We start from the raw sequence: 23,008 nt of genomic DNA, 5'->3' as shown, positions 1-23,008 counted from the left end.
TCAGTCAAAACTGCATCAATAATATCGATTTATAGAACATGTAGGGTGTATTTATAGAGAAAAGTGTTATTTTAGCTTCTTTTGACTTGAAATGTTGCATTACTACAACACTAAATCTCTGAATCTCCACTGAAATAAAAAATGTAACTATCCTTACAATTCTAATGCCTCTCATATTTACAGTGCTTTAAGAACCACAGGAAGTTTTTCTGAAGTTCACCTAAACTCATATGTCTGTTAAGACATTAAAGTGGAGGCAAAATGTTTCTGTTTACTGAAAGTGAATTATTTTCTTTCCTGAAATGCTGTATGAATACACAAGGGGTTAGATAGGAAAAATACATCACATACCCACACTGGGTAAAGTTACTACCTGGACTGCGTCCTATTTTAGTCTATTACTGTTGTGCATGTCCACATGGTGCTTCTGTTCTGAAGAACCATTAACATTCAGCATCCACTATTATTAAACTTCAGTTTTGCAGCTGCCAGAGTTCTTACCAGGTCTAGAAACATGACCACATCACCTCGATTTTATCCTCCTTACACTGGCTGCCTAAGTTTCGTATTGATTATAAAATATTGCTAATAATATAAAGCTTTAAATGATCTAGCAACTGTTTATTTAACCAATCTTCTGTCTGGCTACAATCCAACACGCTCTTTAAGATGTCAAAACTCGGGGTTTCTGCTGATACCCAGAATAGCAAAGTCCATTAAAAGAGGTCAAGCCTTTTCATTTATGGCCCTTAAACTCTGTAATAGCCTTTTTGATAATGCTCGAGTCTAAGATACACTGCTCTCGGTTAAAAACTAAATTAAAGACCTATCTTTTTAGTAAAGTATAATTACATCAGTCTGCTCCATGCAAGTAATACTGTGGTAACTCGCTGGCATATTGCAAAATCAAAATCAGTCTGAATCTGAAATCTTGGTCAAGCGCCACATTGTACCCTTTACCAAACTTTAATCAACCAACAATAGGGCTTTACAAGCCTTTCAATAGGAAACTTAACTAATTGCCTCACAAGACTCTTTTTAGTCTCGAAACTAGTAAGTACTCATCTTGTAACATTTGATGTAAGGTAGTTACGAACTTAAAAAATATTTCACCACGGAAGACAGTGCCATTGGGATGGACCAAGCCAGATCACTAAAAAAACTTACTGCAACAGTAAAATTGGGCTTTTAGCATTAGCTTGCTCGCATTTGCTGTTGCTCTCTGCCACCTCTCGCTTGCTCGGACAACGCACTGCCACATGATTGGGTCACCACAAACTTTCCAAGCAAACTCTTAAAGTTTTAGGACCGCCAAAACTGCAAAAAGAACTTCCACAAACTGAATCTCAGCAGAGTCCGTTACCCTGGTAACCCAGGACAACCTCCACTCACGAGCGAGTGAATCCCAGGGACATCGCTGAAGATGAGTCACCAAACAATCAGGAGCACCATGTTTCCTCAAGGCCAGCCGACGAGGGAAACTAAAGACCAGCAAAAGTGCAAGTAACACAAAACAAATGTTATCTGCAGTGAAAGATAAGCCAAATCTCTGCTTTTGTGGTTTCTCAGGTGGGATTCTGAGATCTAGTAGTAAGTACTAAAAACAATTTGGTACAGTTTTCAACTCATTTCGCATCCTCTGAACTCCCCCTGTGTGAATGTTTGAATGTGTGTGCATTTGTTTGTTGTTTGTTTACTAAGTACTTACTTTCATATTCGGTAGTGTAGCTCAATAAATATTGAATTTGTTTTATTTTGGTTGCGTGCTTCTAAGTCATTGCCCCAAGCTGTAGACTTTGTAACCTTGATGAAATTTACACCAATACTGTGTTATGTTGTTATTATCGTTGCCCAGGGGATTAATATAAATGAGATTGGTAAAATACGATGTCTTCTATTTGCTGGACAAATGGTAGATAAAGTGTAAAGCTTTTAATCTGATTCAGTCAGACTCAATTGAGTTGAATCAAGTGATTCGAATATTCGAGATTTGATTCCTTGAAATAAGCTAATAAATCCCTGATTGATTTTTTAACATGGGTTGATCCCCTACAACACACTCATGCACCAGACATTTTGTTAAAAATACTTATAAGCTTTACATATTTGTTTCTATGTTTGGTTATAACTGTTAATTAAAAAAATAATAATTGCAACTTATAGTTGGAACAAGAATTAGAGTGTACATTAAGTCTCTTTAATTCTTAGTGAGAGGATGGCAGAAGAGGGCACAATTCAAAGGGTAAACAGTCTGTTGGACATGCTCTACCATAATCAATTGGGTCGGCGAGCAGGACACTAAGCTAAGCTCTGTGCTTGGATTGAAATGCATACAAAGACATTTAGCAGGACCTTTGTGATATTAAATTCAATTGAAATACCATTCGAAGTAGTGTAACCATAAATATTGCACAAGTCTTTGAAGTTTAAAATACATTTGATTCAGATCACATCAAGGCCCTTCAACCCTTGTCCTCAGACCCTTGAACAGAGGTGGCACTGTGGCCAGCTGAGTGTGAGGAAACAGATAGTGACAGGTCTGAAGATAGCACAGTGTCGGCAGAAAGACGGACAAGATGGGTCTAATGCTGGGAACTTAACCTTCAAAGTTCTTAGTTCAAATCACTGATCTTCCAAGGGATGAAAAATGTCATGGGGTGCCAGTGAAGAGAGCGCCCTCAACATCTGACCCTTTCCATGTCATTGCCTCAAGCTGTCAGATCTAATGCATTATTCAAATGTCATGTGCAGAAAGTGCCAGGTGAATTTGGATAAAAGTCTGGTGACTAGGTACTGAAGATATGTGCTGGGGAAAGTTGGTTAGTGGTAATATATCTAACCTAAATAGCAAAAATACTAGGGATAAAAGGGATGGTCTTGTGAATTTCTTATGTTGGAACTACGAGTAAGACAAAACATCTTGAGAGACCTGGCAAAGGTGAAAAAAGTGATTAATTGACCAATGAATTAGAGAACAATCTTTTGGGGTGCTGCTGGTATGCACTGGTTAATACTTAAAACTTAATGCTGGCCAATGATATAAAGGTGTCAGAACACACAGACCTTGGCACACTGCAAAAACTTCTCAGGAATGGTTAAGAAATGGGTCAAAGAGTTCAAGGTATTGCTTTGGCCTCTAAATTACGAAGAAATACAAGGACTTTGTTACTGTTCAAACACTATTCCACTCTCACTAGAGGAACATTTTGATAAATCCAAGAAGCATTGAAAGAAACATGCACTTTTGTCATGTTCACACTAAACCCTAAACCTACCTAGTGTGAAAGCTCCTTAATGGCTCTATTTGCAATTGATACTATTATTATTATTATAGAACTGTTCGCTTGAGTCTCAAAAAATTTTGTGCGCTCTGCCAGCTAAAATCATGACGCACCCAAAGCAAACCTCCGCAAACACCGCAATGATGTCACATTCATTTAAAGTACAGTACAATGTTTGTCCAATTTTGAAGTTGATTACATTAAATACATTGTCAATAAATTACTTTGTTGTACAATCCAAAGCTTACCTCTCAAACTAGCAGTTTAACAAATGTTTGTAGCAAAAACGTCTTTCTGTCAACTATTTGCAACAATCTGCAGCATTTTTTTTTATTCCTATTACGCATTCTTTAGCACATTCAAGATAAATGCAAAATTACATTGTGGTGTACATGAAAATCCATTCAAAATGAAAAAAAATAATAGTAGTACTTAATTTCTGTAATGCTGTCTGTGTTTTTAGGTCATTTATTTTGGATGCAATGTATGTTTTTTGAAAGAGAAAGGTTGTCAGTGGTTTGGTAAAACCAGCTTATTTTGAGCCTTAAATAGACTATTGTGTTGGTCTGAGTGTGTTTTAGAGGTGAGCTAAATTGTTTGGTCTAGATTCATGTTACCAATGCACACTGTGTGAACAGATTTGCAAGTGTGGCTTCAGTATTGCACAATGCTTGTTAGCAGTTGAAAAACACTGTAATCACTTTTTTAGTTTTACCTCTACCTCTACTTCCTTGGTTAAAAGTTGACAAAACGAAAACATTTAGACCCTATTTATACCAGTATTTGTGTGGCTAATTGCATGTGAACAAAGCGGATCTGTGCTGTACAGGTCTTAATCTGCTATTAATGTGTCCCAGATAAGACACATCTAGGCGACTACAGTATATACCTTTGAGTTCTTGTGGTAGCAAGTATCTGGGGCAATCTGGACTGTGATAACTGGCTCTTTACTGAATCAAAAAGAAAGTTTCTACTTAGATATTCTCAACCCACAGCAGAGTTTATGGGTTCAGAGAAAAATATGACCCCTCCATTTCAGGCTTTTTTACCTTAGTGAGACAACAAAACAAATCAGCCTGCCAGTCAATTTTTAATGAACAGCTCTCACAGGATTTTTCCATTCCCTCCTTGTTCATTTTCTGTTTTCTCACCAGTTGATAGAGTCTCTTCAAAGTGCAGCAAAGCCACGTCATACCTTCCACAGAAACGCGTCAGGAGAACGAAACTATAAAAAATCTATCTATCTATCTATCTATCTATCTATCTATCTATCTATCTATCTATCTATCTATCTATCTATCTATCTATCTATCTGTCTATCTGTCTGTCTGTCTGTCTGTCTGTCTGTCTGTCTGTCTGTCTGTCTGTCTGTCTGTCTGTCTGTCTGTCTATCTATCTATCTATCTATCTATCTAAGGAGCCAAAAGGCTTCTTGTTTCAAACTGATAGATCTACTCGCAATGAGTTTTATCCAGCAGAACAAGATTTGGACCATTTGCCACATTCTTTGGAATAACAGCACTGCCACTGGATGGTTCATGAATAATTCACCTGGCACTAAATTTGTACCTGGCCCTGATACTATAGCATATTTCTTCTATTACAATAAAAGACCCCTAATTCCATTTGAAAACTACAACATACAGGTAACCCGTCTCGTTCTTATCAAACATCAACGCCAGATTTCTCTCTAAACGTTTTCACTGCATGGCACGGGGCTCCTTAAGGGATTAGATCGCTCCCAAAATGAATATTCTGTCATCATTTACGGACCTTCATGTCGTTCCAAACCCACATGACTTACTTTCTTCTGCAGAAGACAAAAGAAAAGGCTGTTTTCCATACTCTTATCCAAGCAATTACAATGAAGTAAAAGCTTTCAAGCTCCAAAAAGCACCATAAAAGTATAATAAATGCAGTCTATATGACTCACTACACACACAATGTTCCAAGTCATATGATAGCTCCGAGTGAGAAACAGTCAATGTTAAGCCATTATTCAATGAAACTCTCAAATTCAGATGTCACGAAAGGAGTAGTTTTGTCTGATTTGTGAATGAATCCTTCTTTTGAGTTAACAAAAATCGGTCTGATTCAGAATCCCACTGATTTGGTTTAACTCAATGACTCAACAGCTCACAGGAGGGTAAATTTTACTCAATTTCTCACAGATCTTTTGTTGGATTTCACATGGACAATTTTGCCTCTTTTATTAAACTAAACTTGAAAGCTTCAGCCTTCACACTGTTAAGAGTTGAAAATTGCAATTTTGGTAACACTTTATGTTGATGGTCTATTTGAGTATTAGTAGGCTGTCTGTCTAATATCTGCTGATACTGCTCCTTCAACAGACTTTTAACTGACTATAAGAAACTTTGCAAGTACATGTCAACTTACACCAACCTCAACCCTATCCCCAACCTAAAAGTCTACTTATAATCTTACGAGAATTAGTTGAAATGTAGATGCAATGTAACATGAATTCAACAAACGGGCCATCAAATCAAAGTGTGACAGCATTTTTTCCCCCAGAAATCCATTCAACTGTAAATGTAAGGAATTTGGGCTGCACGATTTGGAGAAAAAAATCGAATTGTGATTTATCTAATCAAAATTGCTATTTAAAATGTGATTTACTATAATTTCATAGAGCTGCAGGTTTGATGTGGTGGTTTTAACAGCACCAAAGAAGCATAATCACAGAACGCTACTCTATGCTTATTTTTATTTAAAACCATTTTTTTCAATAAAGTTGTCAGTTGTCATGACAAATTAAGAAAATATATACAGTTTACTAAATTCTACTAAATAAATTATATCAAACAAAACTCAAGCACATGCACAGAACAACATGAGCATTTATAGTAAATAAATATATATAAATATTATCCTGCTTGCATTTTGAGTGTTGTCGAGTCAACAGAAAGGGCTGCGATTGGCTCTAATGGTTAGCGCGGCTCTGACGTTATTCATCAATGAGTGACGCGGACACAGATAAACGGCCGAGGTTACAGTCTTTAATGTGCAGTTATCACATAGCTGACCTATGATAGACTCGATGGAGAAAACTCGCGCTGCAGAGTAAAAGGTTTTTGCACACTGAAGTCCGAAATTTTCAGATGCGTTTTTTTTAGTTCATATGCGAAACATTCGTCACGTAAACAAACTAAGCACACTGAGTCCAATACGCATTAATTAATCTATTACCAAACAACGCAAAACATTTCAGAGTCAATTTAACTTTGTTCTCTTCTCTCTTCTTCAAAGTAGAAAAAGAAAGAGGAATATTCTGACTATTGTAATCATCCAATACTAGGAGAGTTCAGCTCATTCTTAGAGCTGCACTATAATTACCTCGAAATGTAAATTTATTTCAGGAAATCAGTGGAATTTTGATGCATCGCTTGTGATCACACATTCATCTACGTAAACAAATCCTGAACAGAGACTGGCAGTAGCCTACCTATAAACATTATGATAGATGGCGGCTGCGTTGACGTGTTGAAGAAACAGAATGCAAGCGGACCTTAATTTCTGTTATAATCTGCCCAGTAGGCTACGGCATATGTATGGACACACACACCAAGCAGCAGCAAGGCAGAGATGCGCCAGCCACTGAATCCATTCCCAGGTACTCAACTGTCCGCCACATTCTGTCTTTATTTTATGCACTGTGTTTGTCATAAAGTTATCTTTATGGGGGGGAGCTTCATTATTTTGTATTCAATCTGCATAAATTTGTAAAAACTAATAAGTTACCTTGATTCCCTTATGTTGTCCCAACACAAATCGATTGTGTGGACCCCATTTTTTACAGTGTACAAAAGCCAATCAAATGACTACAGAGGGAGTGTTCCTGATTATGACATCACAATAAAGTTATTTCTTCATTATTCCATTTGCTGAAAACTCAAAGTTCATAACGACGATGCGAAATACAGCCAGTTTAGATCAGTGATGAATGATGTGTGGGTTGGAAAGCACACTCAGCATGGTGGGATGACCGATGTGCTGACACAGAGTGGTAATGGGAGGTACAAATGAGAGGTTAGCCCAAGAATGAGGCCAGGGAAGTTGTGTGCACATCTATGGGAGATTTCATATGTGAAGCGCTTTGTATTGTGCTGATTCTGGGTCATTTCTACATTTGCAGGATATGTGCCAAGGCAATTAAGACCTGGAAGCTAGACAGAACTTGTGCTAGTTTTACTGGCCCACTGTTAGTTTTATAAGGCACATATCCTCATAATTATCATAATCAGAGCTCATATGTTGTGTTTTCTTTCGGTTTTAGTTTACCTTTACTTCAATGAACAACATTTCTACTTGTCGTAGGACTTCATTCTTATAAAAAAAATTTTTTTTAGATAAAGTGCCCTTATTATTATTATTATTATTATTATTATTATTATTATTATTATTGTGTTTAAAGGGGTGGTCCAGAGTGTATTTTTAAGGCATGGTTGTGTTTATAAGACGCAAAGCAACGTGTGCATGCTGCATTTGTAAAAAAAATCACATTATTTTTTTCATTTATCTTACATTGACTACATCCAGCTACTCTGCTAACATGAAAAATACTGTCATATTTCCTAGTTCTTCCAAAAGGCCCGTCCTCAAGTGGCTCTGATTGGTCAGCTAACATAATATGCTGTGATTCGCAGATCGGCTTCACGTCACCAGAAAAAAAAGAGATGCTGTAAGCCATATCAGTTTGAGCCTGAATCAGACAGAAAATGAAAAGGATGAACCTCATGCCTCCTTCTAAAATAAAATCTGATAAGTGTCTTTCACATACAGTATATTCGGAATAAGCATGTGTAAGCAATATGAAAGGTTCATATATCTTTTGGGAGTTCATTATTTGAGATGTAGATCGCAGGGAGAACAGCCACACAGAGAGACACTGCAGCGCTGGTGAAGATTGTGGGTGTTTACATGGGTTTGACATATAAATATGAATTTTTAGCTGAATTGTTAGTGGCGCCAAACAGTATTTCCCTTTGTTTACATCCTTGCTACAACATACGTTAATGCTAGACATCTTTTTTATAATTCTCAGGAACATAAATAAAATTAAATTATAAGCACTTCTCTCTTTGTTTCATGTCCTTTGGAAGCCCAAATAAAGAAACAGAACAATCTATGTGGAAATAGCAGCATTTGGATGTCATTTTAGCTTTCACTTCTATAACATTACAGCACCTCTGGCCATACCTCTTAGCTGTGCGGAGTGTATGCGTGTAGTAACTGCGCATAATCTGAAGTGTTTGCGATCTCACTAGCCCGGATATATTTTTTTGTAGTGCCCAAACTTCATTCGCTGTTAAGCTAACTCTGTAAAAGCCAATGTCCCCATTTGCATTACACTTTGAGAGTATTACATTCAGATGTTGTTTATGTTCACACAGCTACATTACACATCAACTAAAGTTTAAAATATTATATCGTAGTGGAACACCCCTTTAAAGATCTGGTTTTTTTTGTTTCGTTTTAGGGGTATCTTACTATGTTTACATCCCTCCAAAGTCAAAAAACTTTACATTTCAGATATTACACAACCCAGCATTAACTCTTTTCTCACAATATCTACAATTCTAGTCTTCAGCTAACACTATTGTTTGTACACATGCCACAAACCTGACATTATGTAGATTTGATACAACCCTACTCAAGGCTGGCTCACACTGTGAGTTTTTTTTATAATCCTGAACGATTGTAGTATGTCAGAGTTTGGCATCATTTACCTTTGACACTTTCACTATCATGCGTTCTAAAATGATTCCTCGCAGAAAACATAAACAATCTGTAGCGGCAATTTTAAACACAGCATGCCTCAATAATAAAACCAGGAAGAAAAAAACAGTTTCGACATTTTCCCATTTCCTCGTTTGATTTGCGTCAGCAGATTCTGCGCTCCTATTGGTTCTTGGATTGACACTCATCGCTGCTGTTGTCACACTGCAGGAAAGCATCTTCTAACACTGCCAAAACTTAATTGGAGGGAAAATCTGATCACAACGAGCATTAAGCGGCTGCCTGTGTACATGTCTAACCAATGATCAAAGACCACAGATTCTAGCCAAGGATTTCAGGAATCGTTTAGGATTTCCCAAATTTGTCTCAGATAACAAAATCGTGGCTGAAATCTTATAATCTCAGTGTGAACAGGGCTTTAGATACCACCATTGGATCTTAGAAACTTTGCACACCTTTTACATTCATACACAGCTATATTTCAAAATAAAATATAAATATAAATATATATATATAAATATATATATATATATATATATATATATATATATATATATATATATATATATATATATATATATATATATATATAAATGTATCTATATAATGTATCTATATAATCTATATATATAATGTATCTGTAAAAGAATAATAAGGGCACTTTAAACATCATATCATTATTCTCAAATTCTCCCTTTTATAATTTGATGGAAGCCTGCTAACAAAACAACCCACAACTATTGTTTTTTTGTCAGCCTCAGTGCTATTGCAGGCTGGATGCATCATATTTTTTTAAGACAGCCAGAATTGTTTCTTACACTTGCTCCACCTCCATGTTATTTCCACGGTAACAGGAATGGAGAATCCTCTGTCCGTCTTCGTCCCACAGGTGATCTTGGAGAAAACAAGCTGCTCGCTCAGCTCTATCCAGCAGAGCTTTGTCACCCAGAACAGCTCCGACTCGAGCAAACCCAGACAACATCAGCCCTGACCAACCAAAAGAAAAGATAATGGACACAGATTATATGCATTGAAAAACCTGACCGTGTTAAATTTAGAAAGCAAGTTTCTGCCTGTGGTTTCTCCAGCAAAAATATGCGAGCAAACAAACTCCCAGGACAACTTCTATTTCTCGGAGTGTAAGCAAGAGCTAAAAACATTTTGTTTAAAGTCCAATAGGTGCCAGAAAAGGCAGAGGGGTTTTAAAAGAGGAGATTGAGAATATAAGATCTAAAGTACAATGTGTTCAGAGGGCCAGGGATAACTAACAATAGTCCTGTCAGAGCTCTGTGCGCCTGACATGTCTCACGGCTATGCAAGTGGGCCTATCAGGTTTGATTAATGTGAAGGGTTACTCTGCAGGTAGCAATATTCAGTCGGTAGGAATTAAGAATGTAATGGAGCGTAGCTCTGGAAGGAACGGTTTCATTAAACAATGTCTCAGGCTTTCTTTAATTAAGATATCAGCTCATTAGTCACTATTCTTTGAGCGCTTTTGTCAGCCAGTGCTCTAAAGGGGCCTTGGCACCCTGCAAAGGCTTTGATATCCTGTCATTAAAGACAACGAGGGCAAAGACCACAACCCAGAGGTCCCTTCGGTGGGCTTTTAAAGGCCTGGCAACACATCTAAGCACCATGTGAAAGAACTTTAGCATTATAATGTTGCTATTAAAACAAACCCTGTTTCAAAAATAATAATAATAAAAATAAATTAAGGAGCTTATGTCGAACATGGGATTTTGTTCCAAACAAAATCAATAAAACTGTAAGGATTGGAAAGGAGAAGGTATAGCTTCAGGGGATGCAAGCGTTGCAAATTTTCAATAAGCCGCAGCCTTTTATTGATTAATTGATAGCTGTTTCCATTTCAAAACTCTACGAAATGCAATTAACTCTAATTAGAGTCTTTTCCCGGTTCAGCGCTCTGGGATTTCCAGGAGTATGTTAGGGAATGACACATATGCTTTCTTCCAATCAGAATGCAGGAAACTTACCGTTCCAGGAAGCTAGCATTTTGGTGTCTAGGTGAGGAGGTGGGCGAGCTCTCCGCACCTCGGCCAGCTTGGCTCTGGCTTCGGACAGCAGCTCGGACAGCCTGTTCACACTGATGCCAAAGTGAGCAGCGGTGAGCTCCACTGAGTAACGCACAATCAGCACATTTTGACCCTGCAGCTCTCCGTGGGGGTCCTACAAAAAACACCAATAACTCAAAAATCAAATATCTGTAATATATTGGATAATTTGAATGATTATTAAAAGTCAATTCAGATATTAAACACAAATATGCATCATAAAATCTGCTTTGGTAATTATAACTGTTACCTATATATACTTTTTTGCACACTTTAATCATCTAATTTAGTTTATTAATCAAGACTTGTCCGAGGTCTTCATTACCTACATTTTAATTACTATTTTCTATATCATAATGTGACCTAAATCCCTTAAACTGTTTGTGATATTAAGTAGATAGTAGCAAGGTTTCTGTAAAAAAAAAAAAAAAAACTATTTACAAATTTTTTTAGTCTTGTTTTACAACTGAATGATCACTTTTCAATCAAGTGAAGATTATTAATAAATAATTTTGAGAGGATCACGTGCGTATGATTGTTCACAGCCGGTCCCGCATCAGCTCATGATTGATTCACCAATCAGATGATTCCTAACTCACTACAAATAACCAGAGTTTTCTTATCTCAGTTTCTTGAAGATCTTAGCCATCATATATCTGTATTTAGCCAGAAATAAGTCAGGGGAGTTCATCGAGATCTACCTGAGCTTAAACTCCCTTCTCGCCCTGCAAACGGGAGGGAGCCCAGGGCTTGAGGATCTCATAAGCTCAGGTCTCTTTTCCGGGACAGCATGCCAAACAAGCTTTATTATCAATCATCAGCTAAGTATGAACTTTTGAAACTTTTTCAACTCTTTGTAAACACAACATAGATACACTGTGAATTATATATGATTATATAATTATATATGGTCATATATTGTTGGTTTTATACCTCACAAGTTCTAATAAAAGCCGCAAATACTTAAAAGATCATTCAGAACTTGTTGAAACTCAAACTTAGCACCAAAAATGACCTTTTTTTGCCAAAAATTATCAGGATTTTGAAATGCACATTTTATGAATACCAAACCGCACAAAAGGAGTTAGGGGCCAAAATTGTCATTGGTAGGTCACATAATAGTGACAACATGACTCACTCATACTACCCACATTAATAATAAATGAAACAGTCACAAAATAAGTTTCAGAACAAATGTAGTATCAATTTTAGGCACAACTACACTTTAACAAATTCTTCACCCAATTACTACCCAAGCTTTGAATATGAATATTTGTTGTTAAAATGAAGTTGGTAAATTCTGATGATTAATATGGAGTATATTATTATCTTCCCCAAAAATATTTAAAATACCAAAAATGCAAAGCCATTCACCATCAAATGTTTAAAAGCAGTCTGCTTTAATCTGTCAAACACTTTATAGCTTGACCAATAAGAAGAGTTTTCTGCATGACTACTGTTACAGGCAGGCTGAGCCTGAGTGTGGCTTATGAATGATTTGTTTCATGGGAAAATAAATTCTGATTTGCTACAAAAGAACAAGACAAAATTCTAAAACTTTCCAAACATCCACAGACAAAAATATAAAACTCATATGTACTTTATATACTGAAGCTATAGTCAAGTTTTTGCTACATAGGCTACAAATTTAACCAGAAACATTCTTATACAAGGGGTGTTTGTTTGAAATGTGCTTTAATTTCATAATTCTCCAAGTACTAGTATGCATCTTGTTTAACTACTTTTAATAACAAGGTATATTTTTGCCCTAATGATAGTGACATTTGAAAAAAATTTCTTTTTAAATAATAGTTGATTATTATAAGTAAATTTTTTAACAGGATATTTCCAATAAACATAACTTTATACCTTTAAACGTGCTAGTCAAATGGATCTACAGAATTATTCCATGTATTTCTCTTTTACTGTTGTAGCCAAGAATTAGTGAAAGTTGGATCAAAAGAATCTGGCTCTCATAAAAACTTCATCTCCCCAAACCTGAGCGGGATCCACGTTGCCTTGCTCTTTCACACCATAATGATGCATGAAGATATCCGCCTGTGTTGCACCTCCTGTGGCGCCTTCCACGATATCAGGAAGCAGCTCTCTGATCTCTCCTGCTGTCCACACACAAAACGCTCCCTCTCTCTTCTCTGTGGACTCCACTGTGGGAAAGGAATCTGCATCCTCAGCGCTATAGAAGCCGCCAGACTGCAGAGGGCAGCACAATGCTCAAAATCAAATCTGCTTTATTTACTTTTTGCCACTTGTAGGCTGTTTTCAAAGATATGTTGTGGTTTCTTCATGGAGTAATTACTTCTCGGCAAAAAAAGTTCTCCAGTTACAAAACTTCAAACATGTTCCTGCACATGAGCTCAGCAAATAACACTTCTAGTTGATGTTTAAAATATAATAAGGTATGATTTATATAGTCCAAAGAAAATGCTACGTTTTTAGCCACTTTACTACCAACATTTTTTTTGGTGTAAGATGGGGTTTTAAAGAGGAAACACAGACCTATAAAATATTACAGCCAATACAAGCGTAGAAAAATAAGGTCCTAGGTATTCTATGTTGATATATAAATCACTCCATAAATCTTATAATCATAGATACTTATGTTTATAGATGTTTTAATTGGGCCAATTCATTCATCATCAAAGATGGCTGGTGCTTTGCTGGATATTAGAAAGTTTGACCTCAAAATGGCTCTGACCTGGGAAATCTTTCAGTGCTTTTGTGGGCTGGTGCTGATTCAGCATGAATGATGCCAAGTATGGGATCTAATGAGGGAGAAGACGACTCACCTTATCGCTTAGGTCTCTGGAGACATAAAGCAACACGTCACGAGCCACATCTGCAAATAGTTGCTCCCCAGACACCTGCAGAGATCAACAGCGATAATAACACCACAGCCAGTCAATGACACATATATGACTAGAAAAAGGCAGTTGATTCATTATATGACTCTTAAATTAATTGTAACTCAGAACTAGATAATAAACAATAAACTCTAATCGCACACTTTATCCAACTGCTTGTTAACCCGAATGCCAAAACAAGCAAATTACATGGCAGCAACTCAATGCATTTAAATTGGTAAACATTGTCACGGTAAAGGGGTAATTTTCGTGTCTTTAAACATGCTATGGCTGTTGGTTCCAGATACAACTAGGTATCACTGCAGCCCAGAAAACTCCAAGCGGGAGGGAGTTACACTGCAAACAGGTTGAGTGACTTTCAAGTGGGAGGGACTTACAACACATGTAGGTTGGGTTTAGCGTTGTGGTAGGTGTAGATGTTAATGAAACACAGCAAATTACTCTGAGGTTAGGTTTAGGATTGTGGTAGGTGTAGGTGTAGACCAGGGGTGTCCAAACTCAGTCCTGGAGGGATGGTGTCCTGCATATTTTAGTTATAACCCCAATCAAACACACCTGAACCAGCTAATCAAACTTTTTCTAGGTATACTAAAAACTTCCAGGCAGGTGTGTTGATGGACCCCTGGTGAAGACTTTAATAAAACACAAACGGGTTATTGGGGGGGGTGGGGGGTCTAGACGTTGGGGGTGAGGTGTCGGATTAACACATCTAAGTAACTGTACTATGCACCGAGTTGGGGCTAGAAATTATGGGAGTTCTCCAGGAGAACTCACAAAACAATAGGGTGATGAGAGATCTAAAATATGGGAGACTCCCAGGAAAAACCGGGAGTATTGGCAGGTATGGGTTACTCTGAAGTTGGGCTTAGGCATGTGGTAGGTGTACACGTTAATAAAAAAAACATTGGAATTGGACACCATGTCATGTACAAGACAATAAAAAATCAACGAAAACTCCAGGAGGTTTGTACAGCCCACTTGGAGCTCAAGTCCCACCCACTTGTGGCTGAGTTGCAAATTTGGGCCTTATCAGAATTAGAAACTGCTGATTTACCAAGATTTTCATTCACACCCAAAGGGGTCAAAAGAGAATGTTCAGACTGATTTGAGTTTAAAGAAAGGTAATTAAATTACAACTGAGGACTGCAGAAGAGCATTTCTGAACCCAAAACATGTCAAGCCTTGAAGCAGATTAACAGCAAAAAAGCAGAAAACCACACCAGGTGTCACTAGTATTGGCTATGATCGGGAAACTGAGGTACTGGCTTATCATAATTGGAAGATTCCAAATGTTTTTTTCAGATCTGAAGATTCAGAAGATGTTTATTGCTCCTTTGACATGATGAGAACTGGACATAAACAACATGAGTGCATAAATCCATCTTGCCTTCAACAGTTTAGGCTAATACTATCCAGCTGCATCCCTACATTCAAATATGTTATGGTTCATTATATTGATCAAAATGAGTATTGTTGCGGACCATACCCAGACCACTGTGTACTCATGTTGTGATGATTACTTCCAGAAGTATAAAGCAGTTTAACATGTCATAAAGCTCGCATCATCTCAAATTGGTTTGTTGAATATGACAGTTAGTATACTACTATGCTCAATTGACCTCCACCATCACAGACCACAATCCAGAAAGCACCTTTGGGGTGTGGAAGAAACAGGAGATTTGTATAATGGATGTGCAGCCAAAATCCTGCAGAACTGCATGATGATTTTATGTCATCATGACATTACAGCACCTTGCTGTCTAAAATTATACCACAAAAAAAAATCTATACCACAAAAACTTAAAGCATTTCTGAAGAAAAAGGTGTGTTAAACCCAGTATGAGTTAGGTGTAGCTAGCTAAAGCGATAGTTCAACCAAAGATATATCACTCTTTGTGTTCAATGAAAAAAGAAACTCAAACAGGTTTAAGACAAGTGAAAGATGAATAAATAATTGCAGAATTTTAATTTTGGGTGAACTATCCCTTTAAGTTGTCCGTTTTTGTTTAACACAAGTTCTAATCCTATCTACAAATGCTTTCTGGACAAAGTTGATCATCAAATAAGATCAGATGCAAAGGGTATGCATTACATATTTAAATATGTTATCTGTAAATACACACATATTCTCACCTGGTAAGCAGTGATATATGCCACAGCAAGTTGGCCTTGATCGTATAACATCTTTTCAAAGTGAGGAACATGCCAGGAGGAGTCTGTGGAGTATCTGTGGAAGCCCTAAAAGCAGAAAAACCATTGTGTGTTTGGTTATGTAACTCTTAACTCCATTTGATAAATTTAAGCCAGGTTCTAAATACAAATTCCGCATCTCACTTGTGCCACATGGTCATGAATGCCCCCTAGTGCCATCATTCGGAGAGTGTGAAGAGCCATTTGCAGCGCTTCTGCTCCCTCAGAACTAGAACGGTTTACTGCCCAAAATGACATCAGGAACTTCAGGTTCACTGTAGAAAGAGCGAAAAAGGACATTTTACATTATTAATGTACTTGTGACAGGTAATTAACTCACAAAACAGGTGGTCAACAACAGGATGTTGTGTTTAATCTCTTAGTGACTCTCTTCTAACTAATGGACATATTTAATGAAGATCTGTTCAAGCTCACACTCTGCATCCCAATATACATGCTTGCAAATACTGTACAAGCTTTAATGATAAATCCTTTCAATTCATCATAGTGTTTGTTTACCTGGTGAAGGGAATTTCGGTGCCTCTCGAAAACCCCCATATTCTTCCTCATAAGAGTGTGCCAGCTGTTGGTAACATCTGTTGGCAACATCTGGACCGGGTGGAAGAGTTTCTCCAGGGCTGGCAGATATTGCCGTCCCCTTCCTGAGAGCTTCTAGTACTCTCTCTCCACTGGACTCTAGGGTTTCTCGATTAGTCTGCCACTAAAACACACAGTATGAAGGTACTATTAACTAGGTATTATTATGAAGTGGCAGACTGCTGGCTCAGTGGTTAGCACTGTCACCTCACAGCAAGAAGGTCACTGGTTCGAGTTCCGGCACGGCCTGTGTGGAGTTTGCATGTTCTCCCCATGTTCGTATTTGTTTCCCCCAGGTGCTCCGGTTTCCCCCACAGTCCAAAGATATGCGCTTTAGGTGAACTGAATAAACTAAATTGGCCTTAGTGTATGTGTGTGGGTTGCAGCTGGAAAGGCTTCCGCCGTGTAAAACATTTGCTGGGTAAGTTGGCAGTTCATTCTGCTGTGGCGAACCTGGATGAATAAAGGAACTAAGCCAAAGGAAAATGAATGAATGAATGAATTATTATAAAGTATTATGATAAAGGTTGTGTTGCTTAATTTTTAGCAGAACCAGTGATCCATTTTTTCCAAGATACCAGGATCACAATTTAAATATGAATTAATTAAAAACATTTATAAAAGAGTATATATTAAATACTCTATGGCAAATAAGTAGTTTCTATTAATTTGATCATTTTAATACTGGTGTTACATTTGTAAACCTGTTCATAGAATACAAAATAGAAACAATTTCCAATTTGGTAAATGATGTTGTTGTTTTAATAACAATACCTGATATTAGAACCAAGTAAAAATACAAAAAAAGTATTAATTATTGCACTTCTCCATATAGCTATTAGCACCCTCTTGTGGCTACTGGAACTACTGGAAAATTCCTGCCCTTGCCGAGTGCCACCACTCAATGGGAGTCAAGAAATTCATTCTTTCATTCATTTTCTAGTCGGCTTAGTCCCTTTATTAATCCGGGGTCACCACAGCTGAATGAACCGCCAACTTATCTAGCAAGTTTTTACGCAGCCGATGCCCTCCCAGCCGCAACACATCTCCGGTAAAACATCCACACACACTCATACACTATGGAGAATTTAGCCTACCCAATTCACCTGTACTACATGGCTTTGGACTGTGGGGGAAACCGGAGCACCCGGAGGAAACTCACGCGAAGGCAGGGAGAACATGCAAACTCCACACAGAAACGGCAACTGAGCCGAGGTTCGAACCAGCGACCTTCTTGCTGTGAGGCGACAGCACTACCTACTGCACCACTGCCTCGCCCGAGTCAAAAAATTATCTAATTAAAATATTAATAAGAGTCTCAGCTCTTACTTGCTCTATTATCCGTAACAGCACAGTTTTCAGTCCAGGTCTTCTTCCACTGTCTCTGGGTGGGAAGTATGTGCCACCTATGAATGGTTTAAGATCTGGTGTGAGCCACACACTCATTGGCCAGCCTCCTCCACCACTGGTTGCCTGGGCAGAATTTATTCACTTCATTTAAATAATGCTTGCCACTTTTAAAGCTACAGCACTGACCACAGTGAATTCAACTAGCTCGTACCTGCACAAATGTCATATAAACTTTGTCCACGTCAGGTCTCTCTTCTCTGTCCACCTTTATACATACAAAGTTGTCGCTGAGTATTTTTCCAATCTCTTCATCCTCAAAGGATTCCCTCTCCATTACGTGACACCAGTGACAGGTGGAATAACCCACTATAAGCAGTAATAAAACTGTGGGATAAAACAGTCAATGTACATTTGATACATTTTCAAGTATAATATTACGTTACCTGAAAGAAAAATAGGCTTGTCTTCACATTTTGCTTTATCAAAGGCTTCTTGGCCCCATGGATACCTGTTAAAATGAAAATACAAAGGAAATTATGAAGCAAAATATGTATATAACTCACACGAACACAGGGAGAACATGTAAACTCCACACAGAAATGCTAAATGACCCAGACGAGGCTAGAACCAGCCACCTTCTTGCTGTGAGGCAACAGCGATACCCACTGCGCCACCACACCGCCCCCTTTCAAATTATATATTTATTGTTTTTTTGTGTTGTTTTTTACAATGTGTGAACCTCATAATGAAACCTTAAAAAAACATAATGTTCCTCAACATTCTGTCTGTGAAAGCCTGTAGACGTAACACAAAATCTTGTAACACAAAAACACTATACATTTTTGCAGGAAAAATAAACAGGAGGCAATAGGTAAACGCACCCATACACTGAGAAAAAAAAATCAGCACTAAAAAAAGTAGAAATATACACTTATTTGTTTAATTTTGCAAGTTGTTGCACTGCGGTTAGTAAATTTCATGTACTGAATTAGGTCATTTTTGCTTAAAGGTGCAGTAAGTGATCTGCCAAAATGCTAATCGGTTAGCATATTAGCATTGGATGCCAGGGGAGGGACTGTGTTTCAAAGCCCCGCCTCCTGAAATTGCAAATGCGCCAACTGCGACACGACAGCAGACAACCCAATAATACCCAATAAAAGAAACCTATGTAGTGGTTGGCCCGGCGGCTTGCAGGAATTTCACTTATTACTAATCCACACATACATGCTATTTCAAAGAGAATATTTAGAGTAGCATGGTCAACAATATTAGGAGCACATCACAGGCTGTCATTGTTCAGAAATAACCCAATAAAAAAGCAACTTCAGCTCAGTAATGCAGGCAAGGTGGAATAGTGCTATTTACTGATGTTTCGTTTTGAAACTAAATAAAAATCTGCATTATCGATGCTAAAAAAGGACCTTATGAAACTGAAAATAGTCACATCAATCTTTCACCAGGAGATTTCAGTGGCTGAACAACACGTCTGTGCATGTAACACATTTGTAACAAAAACATCTGCATCAGCTCTGCGTGAAGCTAAAATGGTTTGAAAACAGAACATTACCTGTCTAACAAAAATACTTTAGCCATGGTGTTGTCCTTCCTCCAGCATGCAAAAGTAACTCCAATATTGATTCAGGAGTTTAAAATGTTTCAATTCAGCATTTGATTTGAAACGCGACTGTGACTGTCTCGTGTACACACGCTAATGGCGGATATGCGTGAACAGAGATGAGCAAAGGCCCAAATCTGCATTTGTTGACAGACAGTTTGAGCTACTTATCGAAATTATGGGAGATGTTGGCCCGATAATAATTAATTAGATGTATTTTTTTTAGTTGTATGCCTTACCCAGAATATAATAACACATATAAACACATTTAGATCATTCATTTTAATCATTAATATTGGGCTGTGAAGAGATTTTCCACCAGCACAACTAAAATGTTTCTGAAGACAATCACCAACTGCACATTTAAAGTCATTACATGAAAGTAATATGATTAGCTGAGTAATTTTAAGCTCATCTAAAGATCATTTTACACTAGTGATGTGGCATTTGAACTGAGGCATTGAGATTTGAGAATAAAAAGCATGGTATATGAAACCTCTATTCAAGGCTTGTGTGGTTGATGTAAAAGTTACGTGGCAAATGACAAACAAGGCCTCGGTTTTGTGTTAAGTATATTATCGGTTAGGTCTGAGAGTTCAAAACTCATGCCACCTTATTGGGGTGTTGTGGTGTTTCAGAAGGGTGTCAAAGAGAAGCAGCAGAATGTAATGTAATGTGTATTTATATAGCGCATTTATTGTAAATGGCCATACGCCCAAAGCGCTTCACAGTCATGAGGGGGGTCTCTCCACACCACCACCAGTGTGCAGCATCCACTTGGATGATGCAAAGGCAGTCACAGGACAACAACGCCAGTACGCTCACCACACACCAGCTATTCGGAGATTGCAGAGACAGTGATACAGCCAATTCAGAGGATGGGGATGATTGGGAGGCCATGATCTTAAGGACCGATTGAGGGACTTCGGCCAGGACACCGAAGCGATACATTTAATTTCAAAGAGTTGGTATTGACATTGTATCATACAGTGCAATGTAATATTTCAGAGACCCTCACCAGTCCACAGGGTTGTGTGCATGTTGTAAAAGATAGGAGGACTTTTCTTGACTCAGGCGGTTGGTATACTTTGGGGTCTTTAGTCTGTCCGGACTGTCACTTCCTGATGCCATGCTAAAGAAAAACACTCCAGAAAACCTGAAAACAATCAGAGAATATGGCTTTGGTAAATCAAATCATTAATGAAGCTTTATGACTGTGTCACTAAGCTCCTATAGATTAGGGCTGCATGATATTGGAAAAATATGATATTGTGCAATAATTTATTTTTCTGTAATAAATATTGCAATGTGAATACAGTTTCACAACATGGTTTGAATAGCACTATTTGACAGTTTAATGGGGAGTCTAACACTATGCAGATACAGAAATTGATTAATTACAATAAAAAATATACTTTTCTTATGTTTTTTTTTTAATTTAAGTCCAAATATCAAATATATTCTTAGAGCAAGTCAAAATATTGTTTGGTTTTAACCATCAGAAGAAATAAGTCCAAATTAAGAGTTTATTTTGTTTTTGTTTTTTTAAGCAAGCTAAATTATCTGCCAGTGGGGTAAGTGAAATAATCTTGTTTTTGCTTTAAAATGTAGATATTTGAACTCAAAACAAGACAAAAATTCTGAGTAAGGTTTTTTTGTTGTTGCATAAATCATATAAATTATGTATAAATACAGTAAATAACTACAATTTGTTAACTATAATTCAGACTCGACATTGCAGATCTCTGCGATGTGACTATTGCGGATGCACATGCAATATCGATGCTAAAACGATATATTGTCCAGCCCTACTACAGATAACTTTAATTTAAACGGAACCAGTGAATTACTATAAATAAATAAATAAATAAATTCATAAATAAATAAATCATTAAATGAATAAACAAATAAAATACATAACTAAATACATATGAAATCTACACTGTTTATTTTTAAGCATACAAATTAAAGCATATTTGCTGAAACAAAACAAACTTAAACCACCTTTTTAATGGTGTTCAAGCCTGGTTTTAATTCAGTCTGGTAAACTTTCCAAATGTCTGTCCGGCTAAGACTTGCTTAAACTAGCCAGCAAAGCAGTTCAGGCAAAAGCATGTCAGTTTTTAATTTGTAAACAAACTTGAGGAACAGTTAAAAGCTCACAGTAACATACGTTCAGGGTGTAAACAAGGACTGTCTAAAATTTTGTAAGCTAATCAGGACATTCATCTTTTAATATGTAGCCTAATTAACGTAAATGTGTACAATGGAAAGCATATGTGGACGTCATCAGCTTACTAGGGTTTGAATCATTCAGTCATGATCTGTTAGCTGCAGTGCTAACGAAGCCTGTAGTGTTTTATAACCGGCTGTGGAAACACGGGCTCACACATTAATCAACTGGCCTACCGCACGACGGTGTCAGAGGTCAGCGCCTACCTGAAGCTGTCCCAGGACAATCTGGTACTGACAGGTACTGACTTTTGGCCAAACCAGTAGTCGTGTGGTAGTCGAGCGCACCGGTTCTTGGTTAAAGTATGATGGTTGTCTTTTCGCAGGGATCTGGTGAAGAGCTTGGCCTGTGAGATGTGCTTGATGGTGGTCGGTGATGTTGACCATGCGGAGCTCAGTCTCATCAGCATCATAGATCCGCACAGACCTGCGCGTGGTGCGGATTCACGCAGGAGCTGTTATTGGATGACCTGAAGTTCACACTTACAACACTAGATGTCGCGCTAGATCTGTTTTAAATCCACCATTAAACCAATAGATCAAAGTTTACTGGTTTTTGTCACGTTTGCGTACTCTCTTGTTTCTTTTTTATTGTTATGAATTGCTATTATTTAGTTTACAAATGTATATGTTTGTTTAACCCAAATCACATAATAGGCTACTTCTTGAAGAGAAAGTGGTGGCTAATCTGAAATAAACACATCCTTTTTATTTTTTATATATTACATTTAGGGCAATTTAATTGAACAAACTGAAATTTAATTAAAACCATCTTATTTGATTAACTTATATCTATATCTATTGTGTACTGTATTTTCGGTAAAACTTTTTTTTTCCTGCAACAAATTCCTCCTAGACTGTACTTTAAAAAATTGGCTCAAACTACTGCTGTATTTAAAATAAGCTGCAACAACACACTTTGTGAGATTTTTTTGGACAACTTAATAGTATTATGTTCAATTCACTTAAATTGAAACAATTAGGTTAACGGTTGGGAAAACAAAAGGATTTGTGTGTAACCCTTTTTCCCCC

At 37.4% G+C, this 23,008-nt stretch overlaps 1 protein-coding gene across 2 annotated transcripts in view; it reads right to left on the bottom strand.

Moving 5' to 3' along the window:
• Nucleotides 1-22,443, bottom strand: part of spata20 (spermatogenesis associated 20) — a 73,083-nt gene extending 50,640 nt beyond the window's left edge. For both annotated transcript variants that reach the window (XM_073918539.1, XM_073918540.1), the window contains exons 1-12: nt 22,184-22,443; nt 20,763-20,900; nt 18,573-18,637; nt 18,341-18,495; nt 18,109-18,252; nt 16,702-16,903; nt 16,327-16,457; nt 16,126-16,230; nt 13,918-13,992; nt 13,109-13,321; nt 11,033-11,225; nt 9,857-10,025 (exon numbers count right to left, since the gene is read on the bottom strand). In XM_073918539.1, the coding sequence (XP_073774640.1) occupies nt 9,857-10,025; nt 11,033-11,225; nt 13,109-13,321; nt 13,918-13,992; nt 16,126-16,230; nt 16,327-16,457; nt 16,702-16,903; nt 18,109-18,252; nt 18,341-18,495; nt 18,573-18,637; nt 20,763-20,900; nt 22,184-22,389 (1,796 nt within the window). In that variant the 5' untranslated portion in view covers nt 22,390-22,443. The remainder of the gene's footprint in view (nt 1-9,856; nt 10,026-11,032; nt 11,226-13,108; nt 13,322-13,917; nt 13,993-16,125; nt 16,231-16,326; nt 16,458-16,701; nt 16,904-18,108; nt 18,253-18,340; nt 18,496-18,572; nt 18,638-20,762; nt 20,901-22,183) is intronic.
• Nucleotides 22,444-23,008: the final 565 nt, after the last annotated feature.

This window comes from Danio rerio, chromosome 12, assembly GCF_049306965.1.
Source record: "Danio rerio strain Tuebingen ecotype United States chromosome 12, GRCz12tu, whole genome shotgun sequence".
Taxonomy (NCBI): Eukaryota; Metazoa; Chordata; class Actinopteri; order Cypriniformes; family Danionidae; genus Danio; species Danio rerio.
The sequence above is the reverse complement of the archived record's forward strand: the minus strand, read 5'-3'. Positions and strand labels throughout refer to the sequence as shown.